At 37.4% G+C, this 27,613-nt stretch overlaps 3 protein-coding genes across 3 annotated transcripts; 1 reads left to right on the forward strand and 2 right to left on the reverse strand.

Annotated features, from left to right (window-relative positions):
* Positions 1 to 399: 399 nt before the first annotated feature.
* LOC116291339 (DBH-like monooxygenase protein 2 homolog) lies at positions 400 to 5,592 on the reverse strand. The gene is made up of 3 exons (XM_031698511.2): positions 5,140 to 5,592; positions 3,227 to 3,373; positions 400 to 1,754 (listed from the first exon to the last, which is right to left on the reverse strand). Exons 1-3 carry the CDS (start codon positions 5,425 to 5,427, stop codon positions 1,512 to 1,514), a joined length of 678 nt encoding a protein of 225 aa, XP_031554371.2. The 5' UTR covers positions 5,428 to 5,592; the 3' UTR covers positions 400 to 1,511.
* An 830-nt stretch (positions 5,593 to 6,422) lies between these two features.
* LOC116291340 (DDB1- and CUL4-associated factor 6) lies at positions 6,423 to 14,866 on the forward strand. Its single transcript, XM_031698512.2, has 12 exons — positions 6,423 to 6,616; positions 6,712 to 6,773; positions 7,289 to 7,381; positions 8,260 to 8,337; positions 8,956 to 9,060; positions 9,396 to 9,509; positions 10,392 to 10,612; positions 11,110 to 12,409; positions 12,483 to 12,639; positions 12,975 to 13,060; positions 13,354 to 13,459; positions 14,061 to 14,866. Exons 1-12 carry the CDS (start codon positions 6,535 to 6,537, stop codon positions 14,105 to 14,107), a joined length of 2,451 nt encoding a protein of 816 aa, XP_031554372.1. The 5' UTR covers positions 6,423 to 6,534; the 3' UTR covers positions 14,108 to 14,866.
* A 3,302-nt stretch (positions 14,867 to 18,168) lies between these two features.
* Positions 18,169 to 26,811, reverse strand: LOC116291324 (zinc finger MYND domain-containing protein 11). Its single transcript, XM_031698493.1, has 9 exons — positions 26,446 to 26,811; positions 24,790 to 24,945; positions 24,251 to 24,340; positions 24,084 to 24,176; positions 23,515 to 23,602; positions 23,088 to 23,143; positions 22,816 to 22,893; positions 22,090 to 22,362; positions 18,169 to 20,987 (listed from the first exon to the last, which is right to left on the reverse strand). The coding sequence occupies exons 1-9, from the start codon at positions 26,725 to 26,727 to the stop codon at positions 20,199 to 20,201; spliced, it is 1,905 nt and encodes a 634-aa protein (XP_031554353.1). The 5' UTR covers positions 26,728 to 26,811; the 3' UTR covers positions 18,169 to 20,198.
* Positions 26,812 to 27,613: the final 802 nt, after the last annotated feature.

Consider the following 27,613-nt stretch of genomic DNA (forward strand, 5'->3'; position numbering starts at 1 on the left):
TGATGATGACTATGATGATGATGATGATGATGATTATGATGATGATGATGAATATGATGATGATGATGATGACTATGATGATGATGATGATGATGATGATGATGATGACTATGATGATGATGATGATGACTATGATGATGATGATGATGATGACTATGATGATGATGATGATGATGACTATGATGATGATGATGATGACTATGATGATGATAATGATGATGACTATGATGATGATGATGACGATGACTATGATGATGATGATGATGATGACTATGATGATGATGATGATGACTATGATGATGATGATGATGACTATGATGATGATGATGATGATGACTATGATGATGATGATGTCGACTATGATGATGCTGAAATCGCAATCAAATTTGCACGATCCAGTGAAGTTTTTAGCACGTTCTACTTTTATTAATTTACAATTAAGCTGTAAGTTAAACCGGAGTGTCACATTCGCTCCTTTATAAATCTATTACCAGAAATGTTTCGTACAACAGTTCGTGTCGATTGTTCGAGTACCGTGTTCTTGTGCCTTAAAGGGACACTCGGATGAAAACGCCCTAATTTTTGAAAGTCAGAATAATTGAAGTATTTGGGGATAATATGACTCAATTACGATTATGAAAACCAGATTAGCGAACTTTTAGCCTGTGAGCCATTTGCTGTTGAGAAATTTTGGTTCAAAAGAAAAGAACAATAGGGTTGAGTAAATGACGTCATTTACTCACAATTTAGATGCTGAATAAAATTGATAATTTTTTCCACCACTTTTGACTGTGAAGGAAACATGTTGCTTGGCTACTATCTGGGCCATATAGATAAGTTTAACCAAGTTTCAAGCCATTTTCAATTTTCATCGATTTTCATCCAAGTGCCCCTTTAAAAGTTCTGGTTCTACAAAATCTTATAAAGACCTGTTCATAAATATCATGATAATGAAATCAAATAACTTTGTTTAACGTCAATAGGCCTTTTTACTGATACGGCTGACATCTTGAATCATGGGATGCCCAGAGAATTAACGTAGAAATATCTATGAAGCATAGAGTGGCGAAGTGACGTTTTCAAATGATTTTACTTTTTGGTATTCTACATGTTCCTCTAACTATCAGGAAATTCGATTGGTTTTTATTCAATCTTGCACATTGGATAACGTAAAGTTATAGAAAAACCCTGTCAGCTGTAAAAGTCTATAAATTTTCCAATATTTGCTCCTTCGGCATCCCATAATTTATTACTGAAAACAATGGAATTCAAGTTGGCCGCCGTACCAGTAAAGACTTCTCGCGGATAAATTCAAAAACGTCGAAGTCAAGCAACAAGGCTGTATGGAGAGATGTTGTAAAGACGGTGCACTCGTTTTTGAAAAATCACCTCTAAGCAAGAAGCACTCAATTATCTTAATACTATGGGTTACAAAGTGTTCTACAAATATTTCTAAAGTCAAAACGAAATATCAAACTTAGGATGTATAAGAAGAAAGTTGAGTAGCTTGTTTAGGGCCTGAGCGCAGGCACAATGAAGAGAATGGCAGACAAGGCCAGCAACTGCCAACTATCTTGCCGAACGACAGCTTTGCTTACGGGGCCGTTGGTCGTCTCTGGTGTTGCAGTTGAGGAAGTTGTGTCATTTTTCTGCTCCTCGGGGATTAATGTGACAGTTTTGTAGCCCATTTCTTTGTAGGCTGATTCCAGTTCCTCTATGTTGCCATAAGACCAGACTACAATCATTGGGCCAGGCTGAAACAAACCGCAGTAATTCAGGGTCAAAAAATCAGACGTTTTGAATTCTAATACGATTTATCGGTGGCCTTATCATTACAAAACCTCCGTCCACCATGGAGTGGTAAATCCAGTTAGATTTAAGGGCGGATCCAGAGGAGGGGTGCAGGGGGCCGGACTAGCTCCCCGGCCCCACTTTACAACTCGTCGTTTTTCCCTTTTTTTCCATATGTAATATTAGAGATAATCATTACTCTATAATATCGTAAACCTTTGTCACGAAAAACAAAAGAAGAATGTTTAAGAGCTGTCTTTTATACCAGTAGCAACATATTTGTATGTGATACGACAGGTATAGTGTAATGTATGACGTCAACAATGATGTCACTCTTGCCTGTTATACCAGTAGCAGCATGTGTGTGTTACGACAGGTATAGTGTAATGTATGACGTCAACAATGATGTCACTCATGCCTGTTATACCAGTAGCAACACATATGTATGTGATACGACGGGTATAGTGTATGTATGACGTCAACAATGATGTCACTCATGTCTGTTGTACCAGTAGCAACATATGTGTATGTGTTACAACGTGTATAGAGTATCTATGACGTCAAATATTACGTCACTTATTTTGTGTAGGTTTTGGACCCCCCTCAAAAAAATCCTGAATCCGCCCTTCAGATGTTTTTAGAACTCTTTGCAAAGTGTGCTGAATTATTTGTACATCGTATTGAATGAATATTCTTGCGTTGTCAAAAACCTCCCGAATATGGATAAATTTGGACAAATTTCGTTCCCTGATTCCCGCCAATATTTATTAATATATAATTGAAAGTCTGGGTACAGTGATAGTCGCACATTCTGTTTTCTGTTGGCTCATGCATAATGCAGTCAAATATGATGACGATGACGTTGACGACGATGATGATGATGATCGTGATAGTGATGATGATGATGATGATGATGATGATGATGGTGATGATGATGATGGTGATGATGGTGATGATGATGATGGTGATGATGATGATGGTGATGATGATGATGATGATGGTGATGATGATGATAATGATGATGGTGATGATGAAAGGAATGATGAGGACGATGATGCATGATGGTGATGATGATGGTGATGGAGATGATGGAGATGATGATGGTGATGGAGATGATGATGCTGATGATGATGCATGTTGGCGGGGATAGAGGATAAAAAACACCATTACTCGTTACCACTTCCCTGGGTAAGAAAACAAGTCGAGTTCATTATGAAAACTATGGGAGGGCTTGATGTTTACATTGATCAGTGTATAGTGCGTGATATTTAGAAGTCAAGGGCGGATCCACTGGGGTAGATTGGGTGACTAGTCGTCTTCTTTTGGAGTTGAAAAATAGTAAAAGTAAAGGATAAGGTAAGACCTTAAAAAGAGAAGGTTATGTGATGCCTTTGTAAGTACTGAAAGTGTAACTACGGAAGTGACTCTAAGTTACCTTGATGACGGTATCGTTAGAGTCTTTTGTATCAAGTGCCCTTTTAAACTTGATGGTAGTATAATAATTATTTTCTGCCACTGACTTTTCGATCAAGTTTTGTTGAGTATCATTGACTGGAGTCTGTTTACCAACAGCATGGAAGTCCTGCGTGAAAATATTGACAAAGTTATGTTAAACCAAAGTCTGACAATAAGATGCCAATGAGACAAACTCATATACCCGTGGATACACGCTTCGGCCGTGAATACAGTTCAATTCACGAGTTGAAATCAAAGTTAAAAGATAGTTCATTTAATAAGAGGCTGAACAGTGAAGCAAGAAGAGAGGGCTACAGAGAAGCTAGTGGCTCGTGAAGCGCAGGAAGCGCGTGCAGTAAATTATAAAGCAACATGGATGCATTCGAACGTGTAGACAATTCGCTGACTAACATCTTTCAAGGGCCAAATGAAGAAGGGACAGTGAAATTGAAATAAAGAATTTATTTTTCAATTGATCGTTTTTGTAATGTTTCGTTATTTGAATACACATTTTTGCTTTAATGCTTTTTTCAAACTCCGTGCGCCCTAAAGTGTTTGATGGTAAATTGATGGGTTGCAAGCATTCCCAAGAGAGTCAAAAGACAAAAACATGGCGGCCATTGTGGTACCGTTAACAATGGATGCTAATGAGAAATCTTTTGTTAAATGGCACCAACATGGCCGCGATGAAGTAACGTGCAATCGAAGAATAATTACTTTATATAATTCGCTAATTACACCACCTAGCCTTTAATGCTATTTTTTCGGCCTCGATTTTGCCGCACAACTACTTGCACTTGATAGATTTTCCTCAAACTCGGCAGACAGAATTATGACCATATTTTAACCAAGAATTTGAAGTTTCATGAAAATTGATCAATTTTTAAGCGAACAGGAGAACAATATTGCGAAAGACCACTGTTAGAAAATCGGCCCGTAACGGCAAACGCGACTCAAAAATAATATTTCGAATACACCGTTATATAATAAAAGAGACTAATAGCGAATCTTTTGTTAAATTCCTCCAACATGGCGGCCGCGAAAACTATCAATTCAAAAATATAGGAGTGTTTTTAACGCGATAGGGGCGTTAAATGTCTTTAATGAATGACTCTTTTTATACCGGCTAATCACCCTGTCATAATTTGCGTTTGATCGAAGTTTCCAAAAATATTTATCGCGTCTTAGAGTACAAACACTAAAAGTGTGCAGCACTTTGCACTATTTAGTAGTAAATAGTGCTAATTAAACAATAGAAAACAATAGGATTAGCATAATTTAGCAGTATTTAGTGTATTCATGTTGCACACTTATAGTGTTTGTACTCTAGTTCAAATTACTGCTTGCAATTTCTAAAATATATATTTTTCAGCTTTTTCATGAATTCATTTACATCATCCTTTACTTTTTTCACTCCCTCGTTGCTGTTCAGTTAATAATAAAAATAAATCAAATTCTGCTTCAATATTTCTGGTTTCAGCTGTAGCATTTTCACTTCTAAACCGCAAAAAACGGTTTTCAAGATTACCTTCGCTATCGGTATTATTTTATTCAAATTAACAATACATTGTCATGAAAGGTATATATTTAAGAAATATAAAACCCGCACGCATGTATCTTTACTGTGACATAAACATACTGGACCTGTAGAGCAAGAGAGAAGCAAGCTTAGGAACACGAGGCGTAGCCGATGATATAAAATATTTTTGAACTATTTTTCGCGAGTGTGTCTCCGTCCTCTGAATCAGCGAATCAGCGCGCGCATTATATTTTAAATATTATATATATTTATATATAATATAATTGTTATGAAGTCACGCCTAGTTTTCGTTTCTGAGCGCGAATCTATCACCAATAAAACGTACGAAATTATGCATTTTCATGAATACTTACGTATATTTCCTTCTTTTTAGTAAGATCATCGTCTGATCCCCTGACTACGTCATACGTTGTCGTATTGTCAATCTTGCTCGTGAATCCAAGTCCTACCCATCCAGAGGTTCTTGCTTTGGCGGCGAAGGATATGGTCGAATCAGTCTTGTCGTACGTCCAGTACAGCATGTAGTCTGATTCATTTATAGCGCTTAAACGTTCCTCGTTTTGGTATTCATCGGATAAAGCGGCTTGAGAAGGAACAGAAAAAGCGAAAACAACAACGAGAGTACCAAGAATGGCGAACATATTTGCACGAACAGAGCTTTGACAACAGGCTCGATAAACGGTTTATAAGGTGTGCCTTGCTTTAGTAGGAAGATTATAAGGTCAGACCTGCGCACTTAGAAATATCACGACTTTCAATATTACTAACAAGGGCCAGGTGTATGAACAATGGAACTCGTGAGTTACCATAACAGGTAACGCACCTATGAAACATAAGCAAATAAAGGGCAAAGTGACTTTCTAAAAATGATGCATGCTGATGTAAATTTAAATAATAGTGCGACACGTGGGCGAATAAAGCATTGTATAGCAACGACGGGTTGTCTTCGTAAGACAATTATATATATTGCCTATAATATGTCTGTGCAGTAGTTCATTAAGTAGTTCATTAGTGGAAGTTTCTAGAAATACGTTTCGTGACTTAGTGGTGCTTAATTCCAACTATACCTATCTGTACCTATAAGTCTTTAGTACTCCAACCAATAAGATTCCTTCAGCTTTGATAATGATTTGAACATTCTAGAGGCTATTGACATTAAGGGGGCTGAAGCAGTCTTATGTCTGTTCTGCGCTAAATCTCTTTGGTTTTGTTTTATGAAATGACCTTTACTTTAAATAAAGGTCGCCTCATGATACTTTATTCAGGCTAGTATTTGAAAGATTTCATGCTAAGCCTGTATATATATATATATATATATATATATATATATATATATATATATACACACGTATGTATATATACAATGACGGCTTGAATGCATATGTAAACCCGTGGTAATCTTAATTTCCTTTCGCTTTGGAAAATAATTAATGCTAAGAATGCTTACCCCTTATAAGTCTCTGTAGATCGCGTTGTTTTTCCCTTTCCCTCCCCCTCCTCCTTCCCCTTTTCCTCCCCCTCCCCTCTTCTCCCCCTTCCCCTCTTCTCCCCGCACAGAACCCTTTTTAGTGCGGATTTCGAGATCGAAAGCATAACTACGCGGTCTTCCTGTGTTTCGAGCCTGCAGTAGCTTTGAGTAACAGACGTTTTGTCATGCGTCAGGAGAGGATCCAAAGATGGAGGATGTTGTTGTTGTTTTGTTTTCGTATTCACGTTCTTTATGACACTGATCTTATTATCCCTTCACAATGAGGGATACTTTGTACCAAACCTTACAGCAGCGAGTCTATGGATCTGTTACTCCAGATCTGCTGTTCAAGCGAGCTCGTGGTGTGTTTAATATTTTTATTGACAGTTTTACGCGATCGTTGTTCATTTGTTGTGCTTCGTAACTTATAGCTGTTTTTGCTTTCTCGCTGTTTCAGATAGTAAATACCTCCTTCAATGTCTCCAGAGGACCGGCACGCTAACAGGACACGATGGATGCGTAAGTAGATAACATTATTTTGGTATTTGTGGCTGTATTTTGATATTTTATCGAAAACAGAAAGGTGTTTTTGAGAAATAGTTTTGATCGTTTGACAGCAGTCGATAAAAATACGGGAATAAATTATTCTGCAATAAAATAAAAAGAACAGTGATTCAACGCATATTTTCTGATCTTCTGGACATGGTAATTGTGAAGTAATTACAGCATTTGAGACATGTCTTAAATTAATTTTTTAAAATTTTTAACGAGCTTAATCTTTATTTTGAACAAATATACCTTGGACGTGAGACGATTGCATGAAAATTAAATGCAAAATTAGGAGCAGTTAAAGAAATTTCTGTTTGTAATGATCGATTCAAAATGTAATATTAATATTACATGTATCTACCTAACATTTGATTGAGCTCTGATTGGTTAAGAGATTGCAACGTCAGTGTCTTTATATTTAGCTACTTAGCATAACCATTTTTGTTCAATGTCTTTCCATGTTTTGCTTTTTCTGATACTGACAGGTTAATACAATCGCTTGGAGTGACTCTGGTGATCTGTTGCTTTCTGGATCAGATGATTGTAGGCTGAATATATACAGACCTTATCAGCATAAGGTACGTGCATATACACATTATATATATACCATTGATTACCATGGTATATTGGCCTACATGTTCATTATATACAGACCTTATCAGCATAAGGTACATGCATATACACATTATATATATACCATTGATTACCATGGTATATTGGCCTACATGTTCATTATATACAGACCTTATCAGCATAAGGTACATGAATATACACATTTTATATATACCATTGATTACCATGGTATATTGGCCTATATGTACATTATATATATAGACCTTATCAGCACAAGGTACGTGCATATACACATCATATATGTACCATTGATTACCATGGTATATTATAATATAATTAGATTATTACATGTGCTTTGATTGGCCAAAAACCAATGAACTATTTCCCCATGGGCTGCACGCTCGCACACACTGATCTCAACAGACGCTCGCCGAGTGAGCGAGATGGGTGATATAACGTGCGCTCTGATTGGCTGAAATGCCTATGAACTATTTGCCCATGGGTCGCACGGTAGATTTTTGGTCATATTATAAATCAGTTAGACGACAAAAAAGCGCTCGCCCATGGCGATATAGACGCACTTGAGAAAATATAAAGAACTCTTAATAAGCTAGTGTCACTTGGCTTCGCCTGTGCCACTCTTTCGCTTGTTAATTGTTCTTTATATTTTCTCTTGTGTGTCTATATCGCCATGGGCGCGCACTTTTATGTCGTCTAACTGATAATTGGCCTACATGTGCATTATATATAGACCTTATCAGCTCATATATATAGAAATACTACTGATATACTAAATAATTATTAAAAGATTATTAACAGTATGACTTACGTTTCCATGTACATGGATATCCCTGTCTTTATTTTTTACTGTTATTTCTTGTAGTTACTTAAGTCAATTTCCACTGGTCATCGTGCCAATATCTTCAGTGCAGCGTTTCTTCCATGTACAGCAAACAAACAGGTGAGGAACGGTCATTCCTTTAATCCAATACCAAAAATAAACTATTAATTATGTACTATGGGAAATTTGTGCATCCAACTTGTATCATTGTGTCATTTGATTATACAGCTTCTCATTAATCCCATATAGGTAACTGTCCAATTATTTTCTTAATTGGACAGTTACCTATATGGGTTTAATGAGAAGCTGTATAATTATTATAATAATTATTGAAGATGCAATTTATGTTTCTTCAAGCGTAATTAATATATATTTTAAATACCATCTAGACCTAATTGAACGCTATGAGTTCCAGTAGTTCAGTGGTTAGTGTCTGACTTGCAAACAGAAGGTCACAGGTTTGAATCACACCTGAAGCTTGGAAATTTTTTTTCCGAGAAAAATATGCTTGAAGAAACACAAATGGCATCTTTAATATTCTAGTTGTTGATGGTCAAGTCTTGTCCCAATTCCTTTCTACTTTAATATGCAACAAGCTATTCCCAACCCTAAGTACTGGGGCAAGAGCCTCTGAAATGCGGGGAAGCTATTTCTATGTAACCACAGTTTAACAGAACAGAATTCACTTGTAATATGTACTAGATAGCGTAACATAAGATTAATAATATGTGGTTTCAGATTGTGTCATGTGCTGGAGATGGGATGATTCATTTTACTGAGCTACAAAGACCAGAATTATATGGAAAGTGTTCTTATAACTGTCATTCTGGAACAGCATATGAGGTGGGAATAAAAACTGCTTTACATTGAATTGAATGATCTTAGTTTGTAAAAAAAATGTCCTTATTTTACGAGGCTAGCATTTAATAGCTAGTGGCTACACAAACTTGTGGCCTTTATTCCATGATTGAATTGGAATTGAATTGGAGGGAAGAAAACTAGAGAACCACTGGAAAAAACCCTCGAACACACAGGAGAGAACCAATTAGAAACTCTATTGTTATACGACATTATGAGAGGCAAGCACTCTCTCCTCTTTGTCATTCATGCTTCCCAAATTCAAAGGATCTTAATATGATCTAATATGTACTAATTGTGCTGTCTAATGCAATGTTTAGCTAGTCACAACACCAGGAGACCCTAACACATTCAAGTCCTGTGGTGAAGATGGTACAGTGCGTTTGTTTGATATCAGGACCAAGTCTAAATGTTCAGCACGGAACTGTAAAGAGGTGAGATAGGGCAAGCACTGCTATCAAATCCTCTTCTCTTGTCAGCTTCATTCTGGTTAAATAGGTTGTTATTTATAACAGTTGGATTATCAGCCGATTGCAAGTTTCTATGAGCATGAAGGAAGGGTGGGAGGGAGGGGAGGGGGGTTGTTTGCCCTTTACTGAAGGCTGATAATGGCATTTATGCATTTAAACACCAAATCAAAATATGGCGTCCAAACTATTGTTCTGCACTGACTACCCTCTCATACGTGTGAAAACGCTTTCATGTTTCCATGTGAACAGAACAATAGTTATTTAAATTGTTCACCATATTTTGATTCTGTATGAGATAATTTTTTAGCTGGTTGATACCAAGCAATAGAATACTCTCTGGTTGATAGCACGTGATGGCAGTGTTTGCCTGTCATTGTAGGCTGGTAATGAGATTCATGAGATTCATTCAGCTGGTTGATACCAAGCAATAGAATACTCTCTGGTTGATAGCACATGATGGGTAGTGTTTGCCTGTCATTGTAGGCTGGTAATGAGATTCATGAGATTCATTCAGCTGATTGATACTAAGCAATAGAATATACTCTCTGGTTGATAGCCCATGACGGGCAGTGTTTGCCTGTCATTGTAGGCTGGTAATGAGATTCATGAGATTCATTCAGCTGATTGATACTAAGCAATAGAATATACTCTCTGGTTGATAGCCCATGACGGGCAGTGTTTGCCTGTCATTGTAGGCTGGTAATGAGATTCATGAGATTCATTCAGCTGATTGATACCAAGCAATAGAATACTCTCTGGTTGATAGCACATGACGGGCAGTGTTTGCCTGTCATTGTACGAGTATCAGTTTTGTATGTTCATTAGTATCTGTTTATATTTTATTAGGATGTCCTGATAGATTATGGAAAAGCCATCACATCTATGGGTGTAAACCCTTTGACACCCTATCAGCTAGCCATTGGTTGTGAAGACAGTACTGTTGCTTTGTTTGACTGTCGCTCTTTGAGTACAGCAAACTCTAGTCGAGGAATGAAAGGAATGCTATGTAAATTTAAACCGGATTCCCTCAAAGACAGGACATGTCGAGTTACGTCCCTGCAGTATAGGTAACAAGTTAATGTGATGGTGTTAAAGTGCCTATGACCCCTAATTCAATGTTTTCAGCATTGATTCTACATGAAATTAAAAGTTAAACAGTAAAATATTTTTATAGGACTTGTGTGATGCATCTTGGGGATATCAAGGTTTATACTTCCAGTATGCTAATGAGTGTGATGTCATAGTAGGCAATTGGGTTTATTTGTCATCATTTTAAAATCAAAACACTGATTACAATGAGGAAACAAATTTTCAATAACCTTTCTATAAACCCTGAGTAAGATAATTATGTTTTATACAGGATATTTTACTACCCCAGTATATTTTCGTATATACCTTAACGGGAGTACATCCCAGAGTTACAGCGACAACAACAAAATTTATGTCAAAATTCAAATTACCGCACTCACCACTAGCTAAGCACCAACACCAACGACAACAACAATAGCGATGTCATACTGTTAAATCTGTTAAATCTTTCATGTTTTTCATTCTTTCTCTACAGTTCTGATGGATGTGAGCTGCTTGTTAGCTACTGTGCAGATTACGTATACTTGTTTAACATGAGAGGAGAGAAAGAAGTTCGTTTGACTTGTGAAGGCGGAGGGCACGAAAATGGAGCATTTTCAAATGATGATTCAAAGAGGAGCCTCCCTCTTAAACGACTGCGTCTGCGAGGGGACTGGTCTGATACTGGTCCGAATGCTAGACCTGAAAGTGAAGCTGCCTCAAGTGAAAGCACGCTCATGCAGCGCATGTCTGATTTATTTGTCCGCTGGATTGAAGAATCGTTTCGAGGAAACCAAAGGAATAGAGCGAGGACAGGATCACACACAAGAAGTGAGTCTTCCTCTTCTTCTTCTTCAATGCCGTCTCTACCTTCTTTACCTTCTCGTGTGAGGTCTTCATCTGATAGCTCCAGGGCGACTAACATATCCGAAACGCTGCCATTCGATGAAGGAACAAGTAACCAGGACTCTGTTGATATGAACGTTGATGAATCCTCTAATGATGTCTTTGAAACTGCGTCAAGTGGTACATCAAATATGATGGACGCAGAGGACCAAAAGAAGGACGATGATGATGATGATGGCACTGATGAGAAAATGGATTTGGTTTTGAATATTGACCACACTGTGGCGGGACCAAGCGGTGTGAAAATTGAAGTCACTTCTCCTAACACTACAGAAAACAAAGACACTAAAGAAGACGATCCTGATAGTGATCGTGAAGACATGGAAGCACAATCTAATGATGATTCAAATAACGCATCAGGCACGCCCGGTGCCAACTTAGAAAAGACTACGGAAGGAAAAGAAAGAGACTGCAAACAAGGCGTGGAAGAAACACATGGTAATGTATCGGAGGGTGTGACTGAAGTGCGTGATGAGATATCGGAGGGTGTAGCCGAAGCACGTGGTAATGTATCGGAGGGTGTGGCAGTAACGCGTGGTAATGTATCGGAGGGTGTAGCCGAAACACGTGGTAATGTATCGGAGGGTGTAGCCGAAATACGTGGAAATGTATCGGAGGGTGTGGCAGTAACGCGTGGTAATGTATCGGAGGGTGTGGCAGTAACACACGGTGAGGTATCTCCAGGCGTCGTCACTACTGAACCCAATCAAGAGTCACTTGAACATCATTTGGCGGCAATACGAATACAACGTCTATTCAGAAATTATAAGTTAATAAAGAACTTCGAACAAACGAACGAACCTCGTGACGGAGAGATGGGCGAACAAAAAGAGGTTTGGATACCTAAGATGACCAGAGTGTTCCGTGGGCACAGAAATGCTCGAACCATGGTAAGCCAAACAGATTACTTTCAGGAATACGAAACATGCATGTTGAACAAAATGCTATTGCCATACTCAACAGATAAAAGAGGCAAGGTTTTGGGGAGATCGTTTTATCATGAGCGGAAGTGACTGTGGTCGAATCTTCATCTGGGATAAAGACACGACAGAAATAGTAATGACCCTACAGGGCGATCGACATGTTGTCAACTGTGTGCAACCACATCCATTTGATCCAAGTAAGTAATGCAAGTGGATGGTGATTCCTCGATGACTCTCGAATTTTAACCCCTCTCATTTAATATTGGAAAAATCTCCTTTACTTTGTCGTCATTATATATCAATAATGACCCTTCTTAAAGGTATCGTGGAAATACAAAATAATCCCAGTTTGTCTCAATGAAATTTGTGTTATTTCTTTTGTATTTTCATGTTATCCTCGCACATTATTCAAGACAATTTTAAGAAGGGTGCATTACAATTCAGCCGTTTGAAATGCAGTTGGGACCAACGAAGGGATTAATACCTGATTATTCTTTACATCGTAATAATTATTTTTCTCTTCTCGTTTTAGTTCTTGCTTCAAGCGGTATTGACTATGATATTAAACTGTGGGCACCAACAGCAGACACACCATTACAAATCGATGGTCTAGATGAGGTAAGTGTTACGGGATACCTGTGTACTATGATATTAAACTGTGGGCACCAACAGCAGACACACCATTACAAATCGATGGTCTAGATGAGGTAAGTGTTACGGGATACCTGTGTACTATGATATTAAACTGTGGGCACCAACAGCAGACACACCATTACAAATCGATGGTCTAGATGAGGTAAGTGTTACGGGATACCTGCGCACTGATAATAAACTATGGGCACAATGTTGTTTGGGTACCTGTGGTATTACTTACGGTACGACTTGCTATTTGACGTTTATTTTTTCAATAGATCATCAAGAGGAATGAACAGATGTTAGAGGAGAGCAGAGATACGATAACAGTTCCAGCTTCTTTTATGTTACGAATGCTAGCTTCATTAAACCACGCTAGATTTGGTAAGACATAATATGGCTATCAGTAGTAGAATATTTCGTGTGGCTGTGAAAAACTCACGCTATAGACGTGCCGTGCCGTGACCTGTACGTTGCCGTGACGCATTCTTATTGGATGAAAAGTAACCTCGCTCGCTGTGATTAAATCGTACCGTAACCGTTACCTCATATGGGTTTTCCAGTCATAAGAAATCTGCTTTATCGAGTAATTACTGACATTCTGTTAAAACTATAGTAGATCTTTGAGCAAACTCAGTGAAATACTAGTATTCAAAAATCTACAATCACCTTGTTCCACTTTATCGCTTCAATATACCATCAAGAAAGAGGCTCAACTTGCCTGCTTTATGGAACAAGTGTTCTTGTAATAAAATATCACGTGTCATTTTAGTTTTTAACGCCTCGAACTAAAAAGAAAAGATAAATGTCAACTTTATTTAGGCAGGGTTGCTCTTTCAGCCACTTGGCTGATATCCATAGGGGGCATGCGATTTTAACGTATCGCCGAAAAAGGAATGTCAAAGTAAGAATGGCACACAAACGGTGATGCATCTTCAACACTTATTACTTGCTATTCACATCTTCTTTTCTCTTTTATTTGTAGCTCGAAATCAAGAAGATTCTGATACCGATTCAACTGACGAAGCATGATAAAACCTAAATCTACTGGAAAATAAATATAGTTTTATGGAAACGCGAAGAAAAGAACATATTATAACGGTTCAGTGAATAATTATATTCTAATGAAAATGCTCGCTCTAATTGCCTAATTGTCTACTATACTTCGACGATACGGCGATCATCTTACCAGGAGGGAAAACAAAACAAAGATGACGGAAAATACATAGAGTTTCGTATGTTGTTTTTCATTATGGATAAAGGTGATCGATGTGTCGTCTTAATTCATTTTTTGTTGTATTCTCTTGTGATGAGCTGTTAATATCAATCGACGTCATTACTGCAACACAGATTTATTTGCCCCCTGGACGCCCCATAATGTCTTGCAATCCAAGATGGCCGCCGTATCGTCGAAGTAGTTCATTAACATAATGGACCATCCATAGATCCATGAAAGAGGCCCAGGGGGTCAGGTCCCTGTTTCTTTGCTTCGTATTTTATTGTTATAAGTTATCCGCAGTTATTAATAAAATTATAAAATACGATACGATCATAAAAGTTTAGTATCTGGGTCCCATAATAATAGAATCGCATTTTTCTCATCTCATGTAAAGGATATATAGAATACAATATATCTATGTTTTAGCCATTGGCGCTGATATTGCTGAGCAAAGTATTTTTAAGGCTCGAAAAATATACATTAGTATGTTTTTTAAACTATCGTTTGAAAAATAATTTTAGTGCTAAAATATATTAAAACACTTATGAAAAATAAAAAAGAACTACCTACTTGCTTTGGATGTCGTTATTTCTTTTGTGTTTTATCTTCATTACTTCAGCAATGTCGTAAACGATTAGGCAATGAATCTTGCCAGATATTCTCTACTGCCAACAAAAAACGTAAATCTATTTACACCAGTTTTAAAAAGAAAAGGAATTGTTAGTAAAGAAAGAATAATGTACAAGGAATGTAGTTGTTTGGTTACCTGAAAAATGGAACATGAACTTGAATTTGTTTCGCATGGCGTCCTCCTTCCTGTTTTATGCACGAATAATGTAAAATAAAATGAATAACTTACCATAAAGTACAAATGCAATAACGCTAAAGGAAATATCTAAGATACGACACCTTTAGAAAAAAAAAAAGCTGTTAGAAAAACTCTTTTGAACGTTTGCTATCGAATCATGAAGCTGACTGGCTTCCCAAGGTATTTTGGCGGGAAAACGCACGGACGCTTCCGCGCGCGTCAATTTAATGACTTCCATGTTAAAGCCGTTTGACAAGATGACATGGATTATCCTGATGCTATGATTGGTTAGAAAAGAAGGCAATTATATCATATGCATTACTTCATTTAATAGACTCTTCAATATTTTGTCCAGCTCAGCTGCTACTAAATGACTTCCCAAGAGATCGTTTTAGCGGGAAACCAGACGCGCGCGGTTGATACTCCTAAATCAGGTGAATGGATACTCCTAAATCAGGTGAAGGGATACTCCTAAATCAGGTGAAGGGATACTCCTAAATCAGGTGAATGGATACTCCTAAATCAGGTGAAGGGATACTCTTAAATCAGGTGAATGGATACTCCTAAATCAGGTGAATGGATACTCCTAAATCAGGTGAATGGATACTCCTAAATCAGGCGAAGGGATACTCCTAAATCAGGTGAATGGATACTCCTAAATCAGGTGAATGGATACTCCTAAATCAGGTGAAGGGATACTCTTAAATCAGGTGGAGGGATACTCCTAAATCAGGTTAATACTCCTAAATCAGGTGCGATAAACTCCTAGTTCAGGTTTAAGAGATACTCCTAGTTCAGCTAGACATTCTTCGATTTTTAAAGCAAGGGATACCTTGAAAAATGGCGAATTAAATGCCTGCGAGTTTTTGATTTTCGACAACTTCTCTGTGTTAGCTAAAAACGGATTTTTGATTGATTTAAACTTACGAAACAATTTTTGTAGGTAGGCATAACTTTCAGGTCACCCATCCAGGTACTAACCTCCCTTAACCGGGCTTGACTCAGTAAAGTCGATGCCCACGTTTTTTCCACTGGACCACGGTTACAGGTTAATCAGCATAACAATAGTCATGAAAACAATGCACCCAAAAGATTAGAGTTTTTAACATTATAATTTCAACCGATTCCGTGCGTGGCAGAGATGCAAGGGATTAGCCGATATGGTCTGGGGGCCGGCTGGTCTCTCCCCTGATGCTTCGGCTAGAACATTTTCTTGCGTAATTCGTGCACCCAAGGGCAGAAGGATTTAATCGCCGTCCAGGTCCGAAGTCCATACGACGCCTCAGCTCTGCGGATGTCTAGGGGGTATGGCAAAGTGGAGTCGATTTTTTTTTTAAATTTTTGAAGGTGGGTTCAAGCCCCATTGCATCCAGATGATATTTTCTATTTTTTTAAAAAGTATATTAACATGAATTTGTTAACTTTTCTTAGAAAGAATATACATTTCAAAACACTAAATGACCGGCAGTTCCACTTACTTAATTAACATCCAGCAATAACACGACACAAACATATCCTATTTTATTTATCAACTGCCAGAAATGAAAAAAGGTCCTTTCGCTGGATGTGAAAGAGTTCGTTCCCTCATGTAGTTCACATCCAGTGAAAGGACCTTCGAATCGCTAATCAACTCCTTAACCATATTCGTCAATTATTTTCCTTCGTATCTATTTTATTTAATTTTTCGTATTGCTCTGATTCGTGTGTTTTGTTTCTCCTTATTTCTTTCATTTCGTATTTTATTCTGCTTTGATCAAAACATATATTTTTTGGATAATCAAAAAGGCCCTTTCACTGGATGTGAAATAGTCGCTCCCTTGATAGTTCACATCCAGTGAAAGGACCTTTGAAGCACGCCTAATTATTTCCTCATCCATATGCGTCAAATAAAAATGAATTTACTTCATCTATTTTATTATTATTATTATTGCCCTGAATCAGATTCTTGCAGTAAGTTTCTTTCTTTTTATTTCATTTTTCTCTACTTTTCTTTTGTTTGTTCTACTTTTCGACTATGAAAAAGGTCCTTTCACTGGATGTGATATAGTCGCTCACTCACTCATGTCGAGTTCACATCCAGTGAAAGGACATTTGAAGTACAAACCAACTCCTAAGCCATTTTTGTCCATTACGTTTCTTTTTATCACATTTTCAAAATTTTAGAAAATTTAGAAAATTTAGAGAAAATTATATAACTTTTCGATTACGAAGAGGTCCTGTCTGGATATGAAATAGATGCTCTCTCATGGATGACCTCATGATAGTCCACATCCAGTGAAAGGACCTTTGAAGCGCTAACCAACTCCTAAGCCATTTTTGTGCATTACGTTTCTTTATATCTTTTTAATAAGACTTTAATTTTAGGAAATTGATTTTTTATCTAAATAGTTCATCATTCTAATTTTAACTTTAAAAGATTTAATTTGTCTGAGTCTTTATTTATTTCTATAATCTGTGCGCTGGGCTGTTGTTTGATCAATTCAAAACGTTTGTCGTAAAAATATGAAGACAGAAATCAACAGGCAACGAATCACTAAATAAACAAGCAATAATTAACAGGAAACAAGACGAATGTAAGCAAATAAATAAACTATTAGAGCAGGGAAGCATGTAGAAGAGCTACTAAATATTACCTAATTATTACCTGAGTTTAGCAGGATACATGCATAGTTCGCTTGTTGTCCAGTCCAGACAAATTAATAAAATATAGCGACGCTTGCTTGTAAGGCAGTTTTTAAACTTCCCGCCTACTATCATATTAACCTGCGTGTTTGCTTTAGAAGCTTGTTGTGTAGAGCATTCAACATTTAGTTCTTCGCAGCTGAGCGATGTCGTTATGCAAATACTATGGTAAAATGGTGATTTATGTAATGACTGAAAATGAGGCTCAATTGCACTTGATTGACGTGAAGGAATATCAAAGGTATTGGCGGTAAAATAGAATGAAGGAAAGAATGAAAGAAAAAGAGGAAAGAAAGAAAGGAAAATTAAGAAACGAAAGAAAGAAAGTACAAAGAAAGGAACAAAGCTTGTGAAATGAGGCCAAAACAGCTACGATACAAAAGCTACCCAAGAAAATTTTAATTAATTTAAATTTAATACGAAACCTATGATGATAACACATGATATGATATCACAACTGATTGAATAAAACAAGGAACTTAACAAATTAAAACTAGTTAACTTCATTTCTATAATACTGGACTGCAGGATGAAAGATTGCGCCGGTACTGATAGAGTAGCCCTGCAGATGAGAAGCTTTTAGACATTCAGAGGTTGGGGGAAAAACTGTACCGAGTTGGCACTGCAATAAATCGTATTTCAATGGCGTCTATTTTGAACCCTAAAACAGTCCCACAATGCACTGCAGCGCCAACTCGACCCAGTTTCCCCTCAACCTCAGAATAACTAATTGATTCAATAACTCTTGTCTTTAGCAAACACACCCCTTTTTAGAGCGACGGGTTTAAAGTTATTGGTATATGATGCATGTGTTACTAGTTCTCTGACTTTGACAGAGTGATCATACTTAATCCATGAAACAGTACTAAACAATTTAGAAGCAATTCGCACAACAATAGAGAATGGTTCCCACTGTTGTGTATAATGCCTTAATACAGTGTTTTACAGATCCAGTGTGAGCACTCTGCCACAGTTTTTAGCTATTTTGTGTTCATGGTATCCATAACGAGATTAAAAACTGTTGATTCTTGCTTAAATGCATCCATTGGAGGTGACTGGAATTATGACCCAAGACCTTGAGGTACCAAGAGGGTCATTAGGGACTAAAATAAACTAAGGTTCTGGGAACAAGGGACTTTGAAGAACCAAGAGGGACCTCAATGGACCTTGAGGAAAAAATATTGAGTTTCATAAGAAAATGAGCGTAACTTCTACTTCAACTTACATTCAACATTTCTCACTTTTTCTAAACAATATATAATCATATTTTTCAAATTTACTAGGATCTGTGGTTGATAAATTAATGAGGTCAGCGTTAACTCAATGAATGTATAGCGATTAATGATTTGAATTGAAGATGTACTGGGTAGGCTGTGGTAAGTATACACACACGTGGTAAATCACCTGGAGAATCTGTTAAGTGAGTTTGATGGGGACTGTTTTAATGCCCAGACACAGGGTGCAAATGCTGCGTATAACACGTTTCTTCGCGCAAATGCGTGATGTTACTAGCAAACCAAATTTAGCTATATTTAGTATGACCACAATCACGTGATATCATATTTAATCACTTCACTGTGTTACCCAGAACTGGGTAGCGTTCCTCAATACATATTTAGTTGCAGGAAGATTGCTACGTGTTATATCCCTTTAAAATATCCTGCGTTCAACGCTGCATGCAACAGTTACACCCTGTGCCTCAGCCCTGTAATGCAATACCAAGTTGCTAGTTTACACTTATCACAGTTGCGCAACACTTCGCTATAAAACCGGCGCCCGAAATCAGTCTCGCAAAAGTGTAAGGCACAGTGCAAACATCGAATTTCACGCGCCGAATCTTATGCAAACGAATTAAAACAATAGGTTTGGCATTTCCATATCCAATGTATAAACTGAGCCTAATAAAGACTAATGAGACTAAGCACCGTAGTATTAAATAAATATTTTATGTACAAGTAATACGACCTTAGTTAATTTAGCAAAGTAAAGACAGAAACTTATTATTTTCCTTATCTTTGTGATTAAATATCTTAATTGATGCAGACTCAAGATAAAGATACAGTGTGCAACATTGCAGGCAACATTGCTGAGGGAAGATCGTTTTCTCCTTCAGAAACATTGCGTGCAACAATTGCATGGTGTTACAGCCTCGCAACATAGATGGCCTCACAGCAACAGTGCGCGCAACTTGTGTAGTGTAAACTAGCTTTTCGTATCGCGAATATGTTATAATTTTTTTCTAAGCCTATAGAGAAGTTTCACGACAGCCATGTTGTGGGCAAAACGACAGAAACTTTTTTCTTTGGGAAATACAATTCATGCAAAACGCTTGTATTGTTCTTGCCCTACAAAACGACTGCCGTAAAACAATGTACAAGAGAGAAGCGCAAAGTCGGATAACACATTAGCAAGGGTTAGCAAGACTTTACACATTCTCTTGTACCACAGTTACATGCTAGTCTCATACACTGAAAACGATGAGAACACCAGTGGGCCTTCTGACAGTCTACCGTACAGTAGCTTGTATTCCAGCAACACGGATAGAAAGCTTCCTTTGAACAATACGCACACCACTGCTTTCGTTTGGTCAATTGGATAGCTTCCTGCAAGGACTTCTCTGCTTCATTTCTCACAACTTGTAGCGATTTTTCAATCTGTTTTTCCTTTTCTCTTTTAGTTCTTTTAACAGCGTCCTCAATAGCTCGTTCTTTTTCTAGTCGTTCCTTATTCACTGCTCTCTTCACAGCCTCTTTTATCTCTCGTTCTAAATCTTTTTGCGAATCACTAGGGGCCACCATCTTGTCGTTCACTTCTAATTCTCTTTCTCTACTTGCAGAACCATTCAATATAACGTGGTTCGGCATTTCTATAATGTTTTTATTACGACTTATTTCCTTTTCCATCATTTCTAGTTTTTGTTTCAGCTGTTTTGCACGGTTTCTTTCCCCTTCAAGATTCATAACGGCAGAACTAAGGTGTTCTTCCAGCGTCTTTGCATGATCTTGAAGAATACAAATCCTTTCATCTTTTTTCCTTATAATTTCTGCGTTTTCCTTTGCTTGTTTCTCTAATTCTTTCCTCACTTCTGTTACTTTATTAAGTTCTAGTTCACTATCCAGCTTCCTTCTCTTGTCTGGATGGGTTTCCTTTTCGTCAGTTTGTGTCGACTTCTCGTCAACTTGACTTTGATTCAGTGGTGTCTTCTGTAATGAGAGGACATGATTGTTATCGAAAAGAAAACACACATCAATTTTATCAAACCCCGAAAAAAGTTCTAGCCTGATCCAAGTCAGGACACGGCTAACTCACAGATCGAACCCTGAAACAACCTCTGGGCTGATCTAAGTCAGGAAGTGGCTTACTCACAGATCCAACCCTGAAACAACCTCTGGGCTGATCTAAGTCAGGGCATGGCTAACTCACAGATCGAACCCTGAAATAACCTCTGGGCTGATCTAAGTCAGGAAGTGGCTTACTCACAGATCAAACCCTGAAACAACCTCTGGGCTGATCTAAGTCAGGGCATGGCTAACTCACAGATCGAACCCTGAAACAACCTCTGGGCTGATCCTAGTCAGGAAGTGGCTTACTCACAGATCCAACCCTGAAACAACCTCTGGGCTGATCTAAGTCAGGTCTTGGCTAACTCACAGATTCAACTCTGAAACAACCTCTGGGCTGATCTAAGTCAGGTCTATTCTTTGCGTACATATTTACGGTGTTCAACTTATCTATAGAGAAAAAATATCGCTCTGGGATCCTCACGAATACCCTACATTTCATATTCTGGCTGCGTTACCAGCGTGGTTGGTCCTTGTAGTGTAGTGGTTAACACATCGGACTAGAATACCGAAGACGTGGGTTCGAATCCTGCCAAGGGCATTTGATATTTTTCTCTTATTCTCTCTAAGTCAGGTCTTGGCTAACTCACAGATAGAACCCTGAAACAACCTCTGGGCTGATCTAAGTCAGGGCTTGGCTAACTCACAGATAGAACCCTGAAACAACCTCTGGGTTGATCTAAGTCAGGGCATGGCTAACTCACAGATCGAACCCTGTAATGACTGATCTAAGTCAGGGCACGGTTAACTGACAGATCTATTTGAAATTTAGCACGTTACATGTAGGTTTTGTTGAGGGAAGAAAACCAGACACTCATCTAATCAAGGTAGAGATCTAACAATCCCTACTGATGTGAGAAGTCAGACGTAAATGTGCTATTGTGACACCATCCTTGATTCACAATTATTCCAAAGAGCACCGTATGGTGAGATATTCATGCTAATATTTGTTAGTAATGGATACCTTGACTGTATTCATGTTATTCTCCAACTGATTCAGTTGTCGTTGATATAATTTCATTTCATCAATAGCCTGCATCCATCTCTGTGGTCTTTTCTTCACCTCAGGTTTCTGTGTTATGGGTGTGATATTTTTTGAAGCCACCCATGCTCTCTGATGCGCAGTACCAAAGAACCGCACAAGGGCTTTGCTTTTATCTTCGTCCCATGAAAGAAGCTTTGCTGGCCATGGAGGCTCGCCTGTCATTTTAGCCCAAACTAACTCATGAGGAAAATACTAAAAAAGATAAGAAAATGGGGTCAAATTAAATTTATATTGTTACAAGAAAATGGGGCCAAATCAAATTTATATTGTTACAAGAAAATGGGGTCAAATTAAATCTATTTTGTTACAAATCCTAAGCCCTTGGTCATTGAGTCAAGGACGGTGGTGAGTAATTGCATGGCATTATTATCATTTTTATGTAAATAGTGTAAGTCCTTCTAAAAGGCATCTGAAATCTTGAAATGAAATTATGGGCCTTATGCTTATCAGCAATGGGATGTTAAACTTATTTATGATTTTTAGATAAAATGTATCTTAGTGGCAAGGCTAACAAGAAAATACTGTACAACAAAATTCAAGACTTTTCCTTGGTGGAATTTGTGCATCTTTTTGCATTTTCCTGCTAGCCTTGCATTCAAGATAATTTTGAAAGGGATCTATTCATTGTTAGTGTTTGTGGCTTACACATGGCTTGGTGAACCAATTATTTGTTCTGATGTTAGACATGAGATAACAGTCAGGACATCGTACCATCTCTTCCAGCTGGAAAACAAAACACACAAAAAAAAAAAACACCTTTGACACTCACAACTAGAGACTAATACAATTTTTTTCTTTTTTCTTTAATATTATTAGTGCTTCAGTTTTAATCATATATCATGTGATTAAAGCTCAACTATTAGCAACTGTGTTCTGGAGCAATGCAAGAAAAGATGCAGTACTTGCAGTTACTTTACCTCCCCATCACAATCCTCCATTATTGCTTCTGCTAAATCTGTCATGTCTGCATCCTCTGCAGATGGAAAATGCAATCATTTTGCAAAGAATCCCTCAAAAAAAGCAAACAAACGGTAATGAAGGGAACCATGTTTAGTGGTGTTTCCTGGCCTCTCTTGCTGCTGTGGTCATGAGTTTGATGCTTTGAGCAACCATTACATGCAAGTAGATTTTAGTAGTTTAGATTCTTTCCTATTTTGAGGGTTTTTCTCCAGGTTCTCTAGCTTCTACCCTCCAAAACAAACCAACTTCTGAATAAATTGTTTGGGGCCTTATCACTACCTTGTGATTCGCAAAAATTTTTTATTAACATATCTTCTCTTGAATAGTAAGGGTCTTTTAGGGATAAGAGTGCTGTAACAGTAAGGAATGTTATGCATAAAGTACCTCCAAAATAGATAATTGAATTGTGTAGCATCCACTGTGCTTCTTCACGAAACTCTTTTGGGGTCTTGAAACACTTCTGTGTCACTCTCTAATATTAATAACGAAGACATACCATCAAAATATAGCTTCAATATGATGCCCTAGGGGAAGGGTTTTGCATTAATGTGAGGTGCTTACCATAGTCACTGCAATCGCACAGAACTGACATCATCCTTTGAATCAATCAGTGTGTGACTATCACCTCAACAAGAATGTTCACACTGCATAGTTTACTAGAATAATACCTATTTACAGCATGGCAGTATACTCATTTTTATAATTATTCAACCAAAACGTTCCAAGACATCTGGGTTTTTGGCTTTTGTCAATCATAAAAATATTAAATTAGACTGTTGAAAAATTTATTGATGGAAGCCAAAAACTAATTCAGAAATTTTGAAATACAGCCAGTTGTCTGGGTTGCATAATATTACATGTATGAACATGAGAATAATGATATGAAGGTCTATGTAAAGAACTGGCCATTAAACTTGCTGTTGGATACCTCACATGCCTCTCATGAGACTTACCTTTTCAAGTAAACTAAGATCCAATGGCTTAAAAATATACTCAAGATAATCTTCATATTCCTCTGTATCGATGGGTTTTAAGAAATCTTTGGCCTTTAAATTGAAGCATTTAATTAGTTTAATAGGGCATGAAAAGCTCAAGTGAAATCAGACAGATTTAAATATACCTTTTCTTTCATTCTGTCCATAGTAAAAATCAACATCTTGGCCAACTCTTCTGGCGTCTTGCTGTTCATGAGAGGTGGAAGTTTCTGAGGCTGAAAAATAGTAAAAAACTAAAATAAATATAATGTACTAAAAGCTAATGACTTGGTAGAGAAAGTGCAATGATGATGTCAAAATTTCTGATAAGGAAGATTTACAAGAGAGGACAAGTTGATTTGAAGATAAGAATTACTGAAGAACGTTGTTTCAAATGCTCAAACCAGCTTTTAAGAATGGGTACTAGAAGTACAGAAATTGCTCAAAGAAATTATGCCCAGTGAACAAGCAGACTGTGTCCATCTCTGCAGTTCTTATTCTATATCAAGCCATATACGATGTATAAACCAATGATATTGCAAGTATAACTAACTGTAGTATAAGTAGAGTGAGTGTAGTATTTATAATCATATTAATACAGTTTATGGATATTTCTTAACTCTAAAGTTCAAAATCAAAATAAAACTTCAGTAGTGAGGTTGGTAGTGTGAGGTTAGGTTAATACCTGACATGATGAGCATTTCCATTTGCCTCCAGATACTGTGCCGTCATGCGCACATCTTCTATGGAACACACGTGGACAGTAGTCGCAGAGGATAACCTCTCCAGGATTATGACACATCCAACAGTACCAGTCATGGCTTTCTTTATTTCTGAGTGTCTAAAGACAAAAATCATATATCAATATTTGCAGGAAATATTCAAGCCCTCATGCAAGGGGATTGGAATTTCCATGGTCTGTTGTGTATTTTCCTCACAGAGGGTGATTGGAATTTCATATAGGTTCCATAGGTTTGGGAAGGGTCTGAGGAGGATACATCGTATAGTTTCAAAAAATATCCATCCTCCCCATAGATAGTTATTGGAATCTCTTAAGGAGTGGGGAGTGTCTGAGGAGGGTATATTTTGTAGTACCATAAAATATTCATATCTCCCCCATGGAGGGGGATTGGAATCTCCTAAGGAGTGGGGAGTGTCTGAGGAGCTTATATTTTGTAGTACCATTAAAAATCCATACCTCCCACATGGAGGGGGATTGGAATCTTCAAGGTTCAGGGTATGAAGTTCCAGAAAACATTTATGTTTTGAGGAAAAAGTTGCAGAAGGTTTGAAGAGAAATGCACATTTACTTCAATACTGTTCTGTACGTTGTAGAAAAAAATTTACTATTTTGCTTTATGGTTGATCATCAAAATAAATAAAACCATATCTTGGATGAAGTAATGTCAAGTAGGAGTGAAAAAGATTTGGAAATAAAGAAGACACCAATTTTTCTTCCGCAATATGTTTTTTACATACAGTAATGTTTTGTGGGTTAATTACAACTTGGAAACATATATATTGTGGTACAAACACCAAATGTGCAGTTGAAGCAAAATCTAAATGAAATGTGTACATCATTGGGAAATTCTAAAAACTATCATGGTTTTATTCTGAACAATGGATTGTAATGAACAGTAATAAAGTTCTGGGTTGATTCTGTTTCCTCACTAAAGAAGGAAAGACAAGCTTGGTTTTATTGTTTGGTATAGCTGAAGCACAAGCCAGATGTTTATAAATTGCATGCTCGATAATTGAATTACAACTATAGCCTGTACATAACACTGCCACATGAATTAAATTTGACTGTCGGAAAATGCGCAACTCAAGGAGCTTGACAAACAATTAATATTTATAAAAGAGTTCTCGAGCATGCAGACAAAAAAGGGTATTTTATGTATCAGTTATTGAAATAAGTACTGTAAGCCTATACATAAATATATACATATTCGTCCTTTCGTCTTCAATATAAGTTAACGAAACCTTGTTATTACATAAAATGTCCATCTACTTCTTCACAATAATTATTTGATGAAAGCGTAATAAAAGAATCGTGAATTCAAAATTCTTTTGAGCGAGATCTCAACAGCCCGTGTCTAAGAGCGACAGTAATTTGCATACTTTCAAGTCTTAATCTTTATACAAAAGGCCTCGAGTCTATTCCGTGAACTTAAAGGTTTCTTGAATCCTTAGAAATCATTGGCAAACTAGGATTTCTAAGTTTAAGAGGTTTAATATGAAGAGATTAGGTTTGTAAAAACAATGACAACAGCCCTCGACTGGTTTCACTTCCGATTGATTTCGTGACTCAAACAAAATAAATTTTTCTTTGAGCGCTTACCTCGTCTAGTTCATTAGAACGAACCCGGTAAGCAGTTTGAGGGATCCCTTTAGTACTTCCATGGCTTGAAATCGCCGTTACTTGGTGTAAAAAGCCATCTTTTACAGCCAATTTGAGCTGTTTCAGTATATCAGCTTTGGTCCACTCGTATTCGTTCTGTAAAGCGCGCACTATTCGATCCTCATTTGGACACTGTTTTTGTGAGGCGATCTTTAATATGCCTTCTCTAAGAGCTTTAACGAATGCTGGATCACTATATCTCCTCGTAATGAACTTCGCCATTGAGCCGAAAAAGGCATAAATCCACAATAACAAACTCCCCTATAAACTAAATGGTCGCGCACTCCAAGCTTTCCCTTTTCGAGTGCATGCGGCAAATGTGTTAATGCGCGTGCGTACAGGATTCGGAGATCCCGAATGAGTTCCGATGACGCACCGGAAATGAATCAATCGTGACCGTATCCTTAGTGAAAACCACGGAAGTAAAGCAAAACGTGATCTATTTTCAATAGTTTACAAAAGAAAAAGTACATGAATGATACCGGTGACTCTCATAATGTTAACCAAGAGTCACGAAACATTAGTCTTTTTCACGAATTTTTTTTACACGTACTAATACGAACATTTAAAAATGAAATAGCATTTCATGTCTTTCGTTCATATGAAATTGCTAATTATCACCATTCAAAAGGTAACTGTAATTAGTCACAGGTTATCATGATTCTTACATAGTTATTTTTTTTATTTCCTGAATATTTTTATCTTAACGAGTCAGTCAGGTAGCGTGTTAGCGGTTCGTCCCTCAAGGACTCACAACACACGGCACACACGGTTCACACGTACCACGTAAAATCCCTGCGAACAGTACACTGTTTTCACACAAACCGACTGACATCTTATTATTCGGTCACGTATCTAACAATCCCGTTATTTTGCGCCACCTATTCAAATAGTTATACCATTTTTAACCAACCACGACGATACGGCGGAAAGCCGAAAGGAAGGAAGAACTCAAAATAGGAAATGAGAAACATGATTGATCGGTAGTGATGGTTGAATGAGCGAACACAGCGAATCAATGTGTTATCCTTTTGTTTGCCGACATCTTGCGATTGCGCTTGTTTGTTTTTGATATTTAATACCTAAACCTCTTAACCAGAACCTTTTT

The sequence above is a fragment of the Actinia tenebrosa genome, unplaced genomic scaffold, assembly GCF_029948245.1.
Source record: "Actinia tenebrosa isolate PJP-AT-01 unplaced genomic scaffold, QUT_ActTen_1.0 PGA_scaffold5__44_contigs__length_20552954, whole genome shotgun sequence".
NCBI classification, from domain to species: Eukaryota; Metazoa; Cnidaria; class Anthozoa; order Actiniaria; family Actiniidae; genus Actinia; species Actinia tenebrosa.

Bases quoted from the DNA above. Each gene is read 5' to 3' on its own strand.
- LOC116291324 (XM_031698493.1), bottom strand. From the start codon at position 26,727: ATGGCGAAGTTCATTACGAGGAGATATAGTGATCCAGCATTCGTTAAA. The intron at 23,144-23,514 runs GTACTTTATGCA...TTCCATCTGCAG, and splicing joins TTCAATTATCTATTTTGGAG to AGGATGCAGACATGACAGAT. The intron at 22,894-23,087 runs GTAAAGTAACTG...TTTGTTTTCCAG, and splicing joins TGGAGGATTGTGATGGGGAG to CTGGAAGAGATGGTACGATG.
- LOC116291339 (XM_031698511.2), bottom strand. From the start codon at position 5,427: ATGTTCGCCATTCTTGGTACTCTCGTTGTTGTTTTCGCTTTTTCTGTT. The intron at 3,374-5,139 runs GTAAGTATTCAT...ATTTTCACGCAG, and splicing joins CTAAAAAGAAGGAAATATAC to GACTTCCATGCTGTTGGTAA. The intron at 1,755-3,226 runs GTAACTTAGAGT...GGTTTGTTTCAG, and splicing joins CTAACGATACCGTCATCAAG to CCTGGCCCAATGATTGTAGT.
- LOC116291340 (XM_031698512.2), top strand. From the start codon at position 6,535: ATGAGGGATACTTTGTACCAAACCTTACAGCAGCGAGTCTATGGATCT. The intron at 12,410-12,482 runs GTAAGCCAAACA...CATACTCAACAG, and splicing joins ACAGAAATGCTCGAACCATG to ATAAAAGAGGCAAGGTTTTG. The intron at 13,460-14,060 runs GTAAGACATAAT...TTTTATTTGTAG, and splicing joins ATTAAACCACGCTAGATTTG to CTCGAAATCAAGAAGATTCT.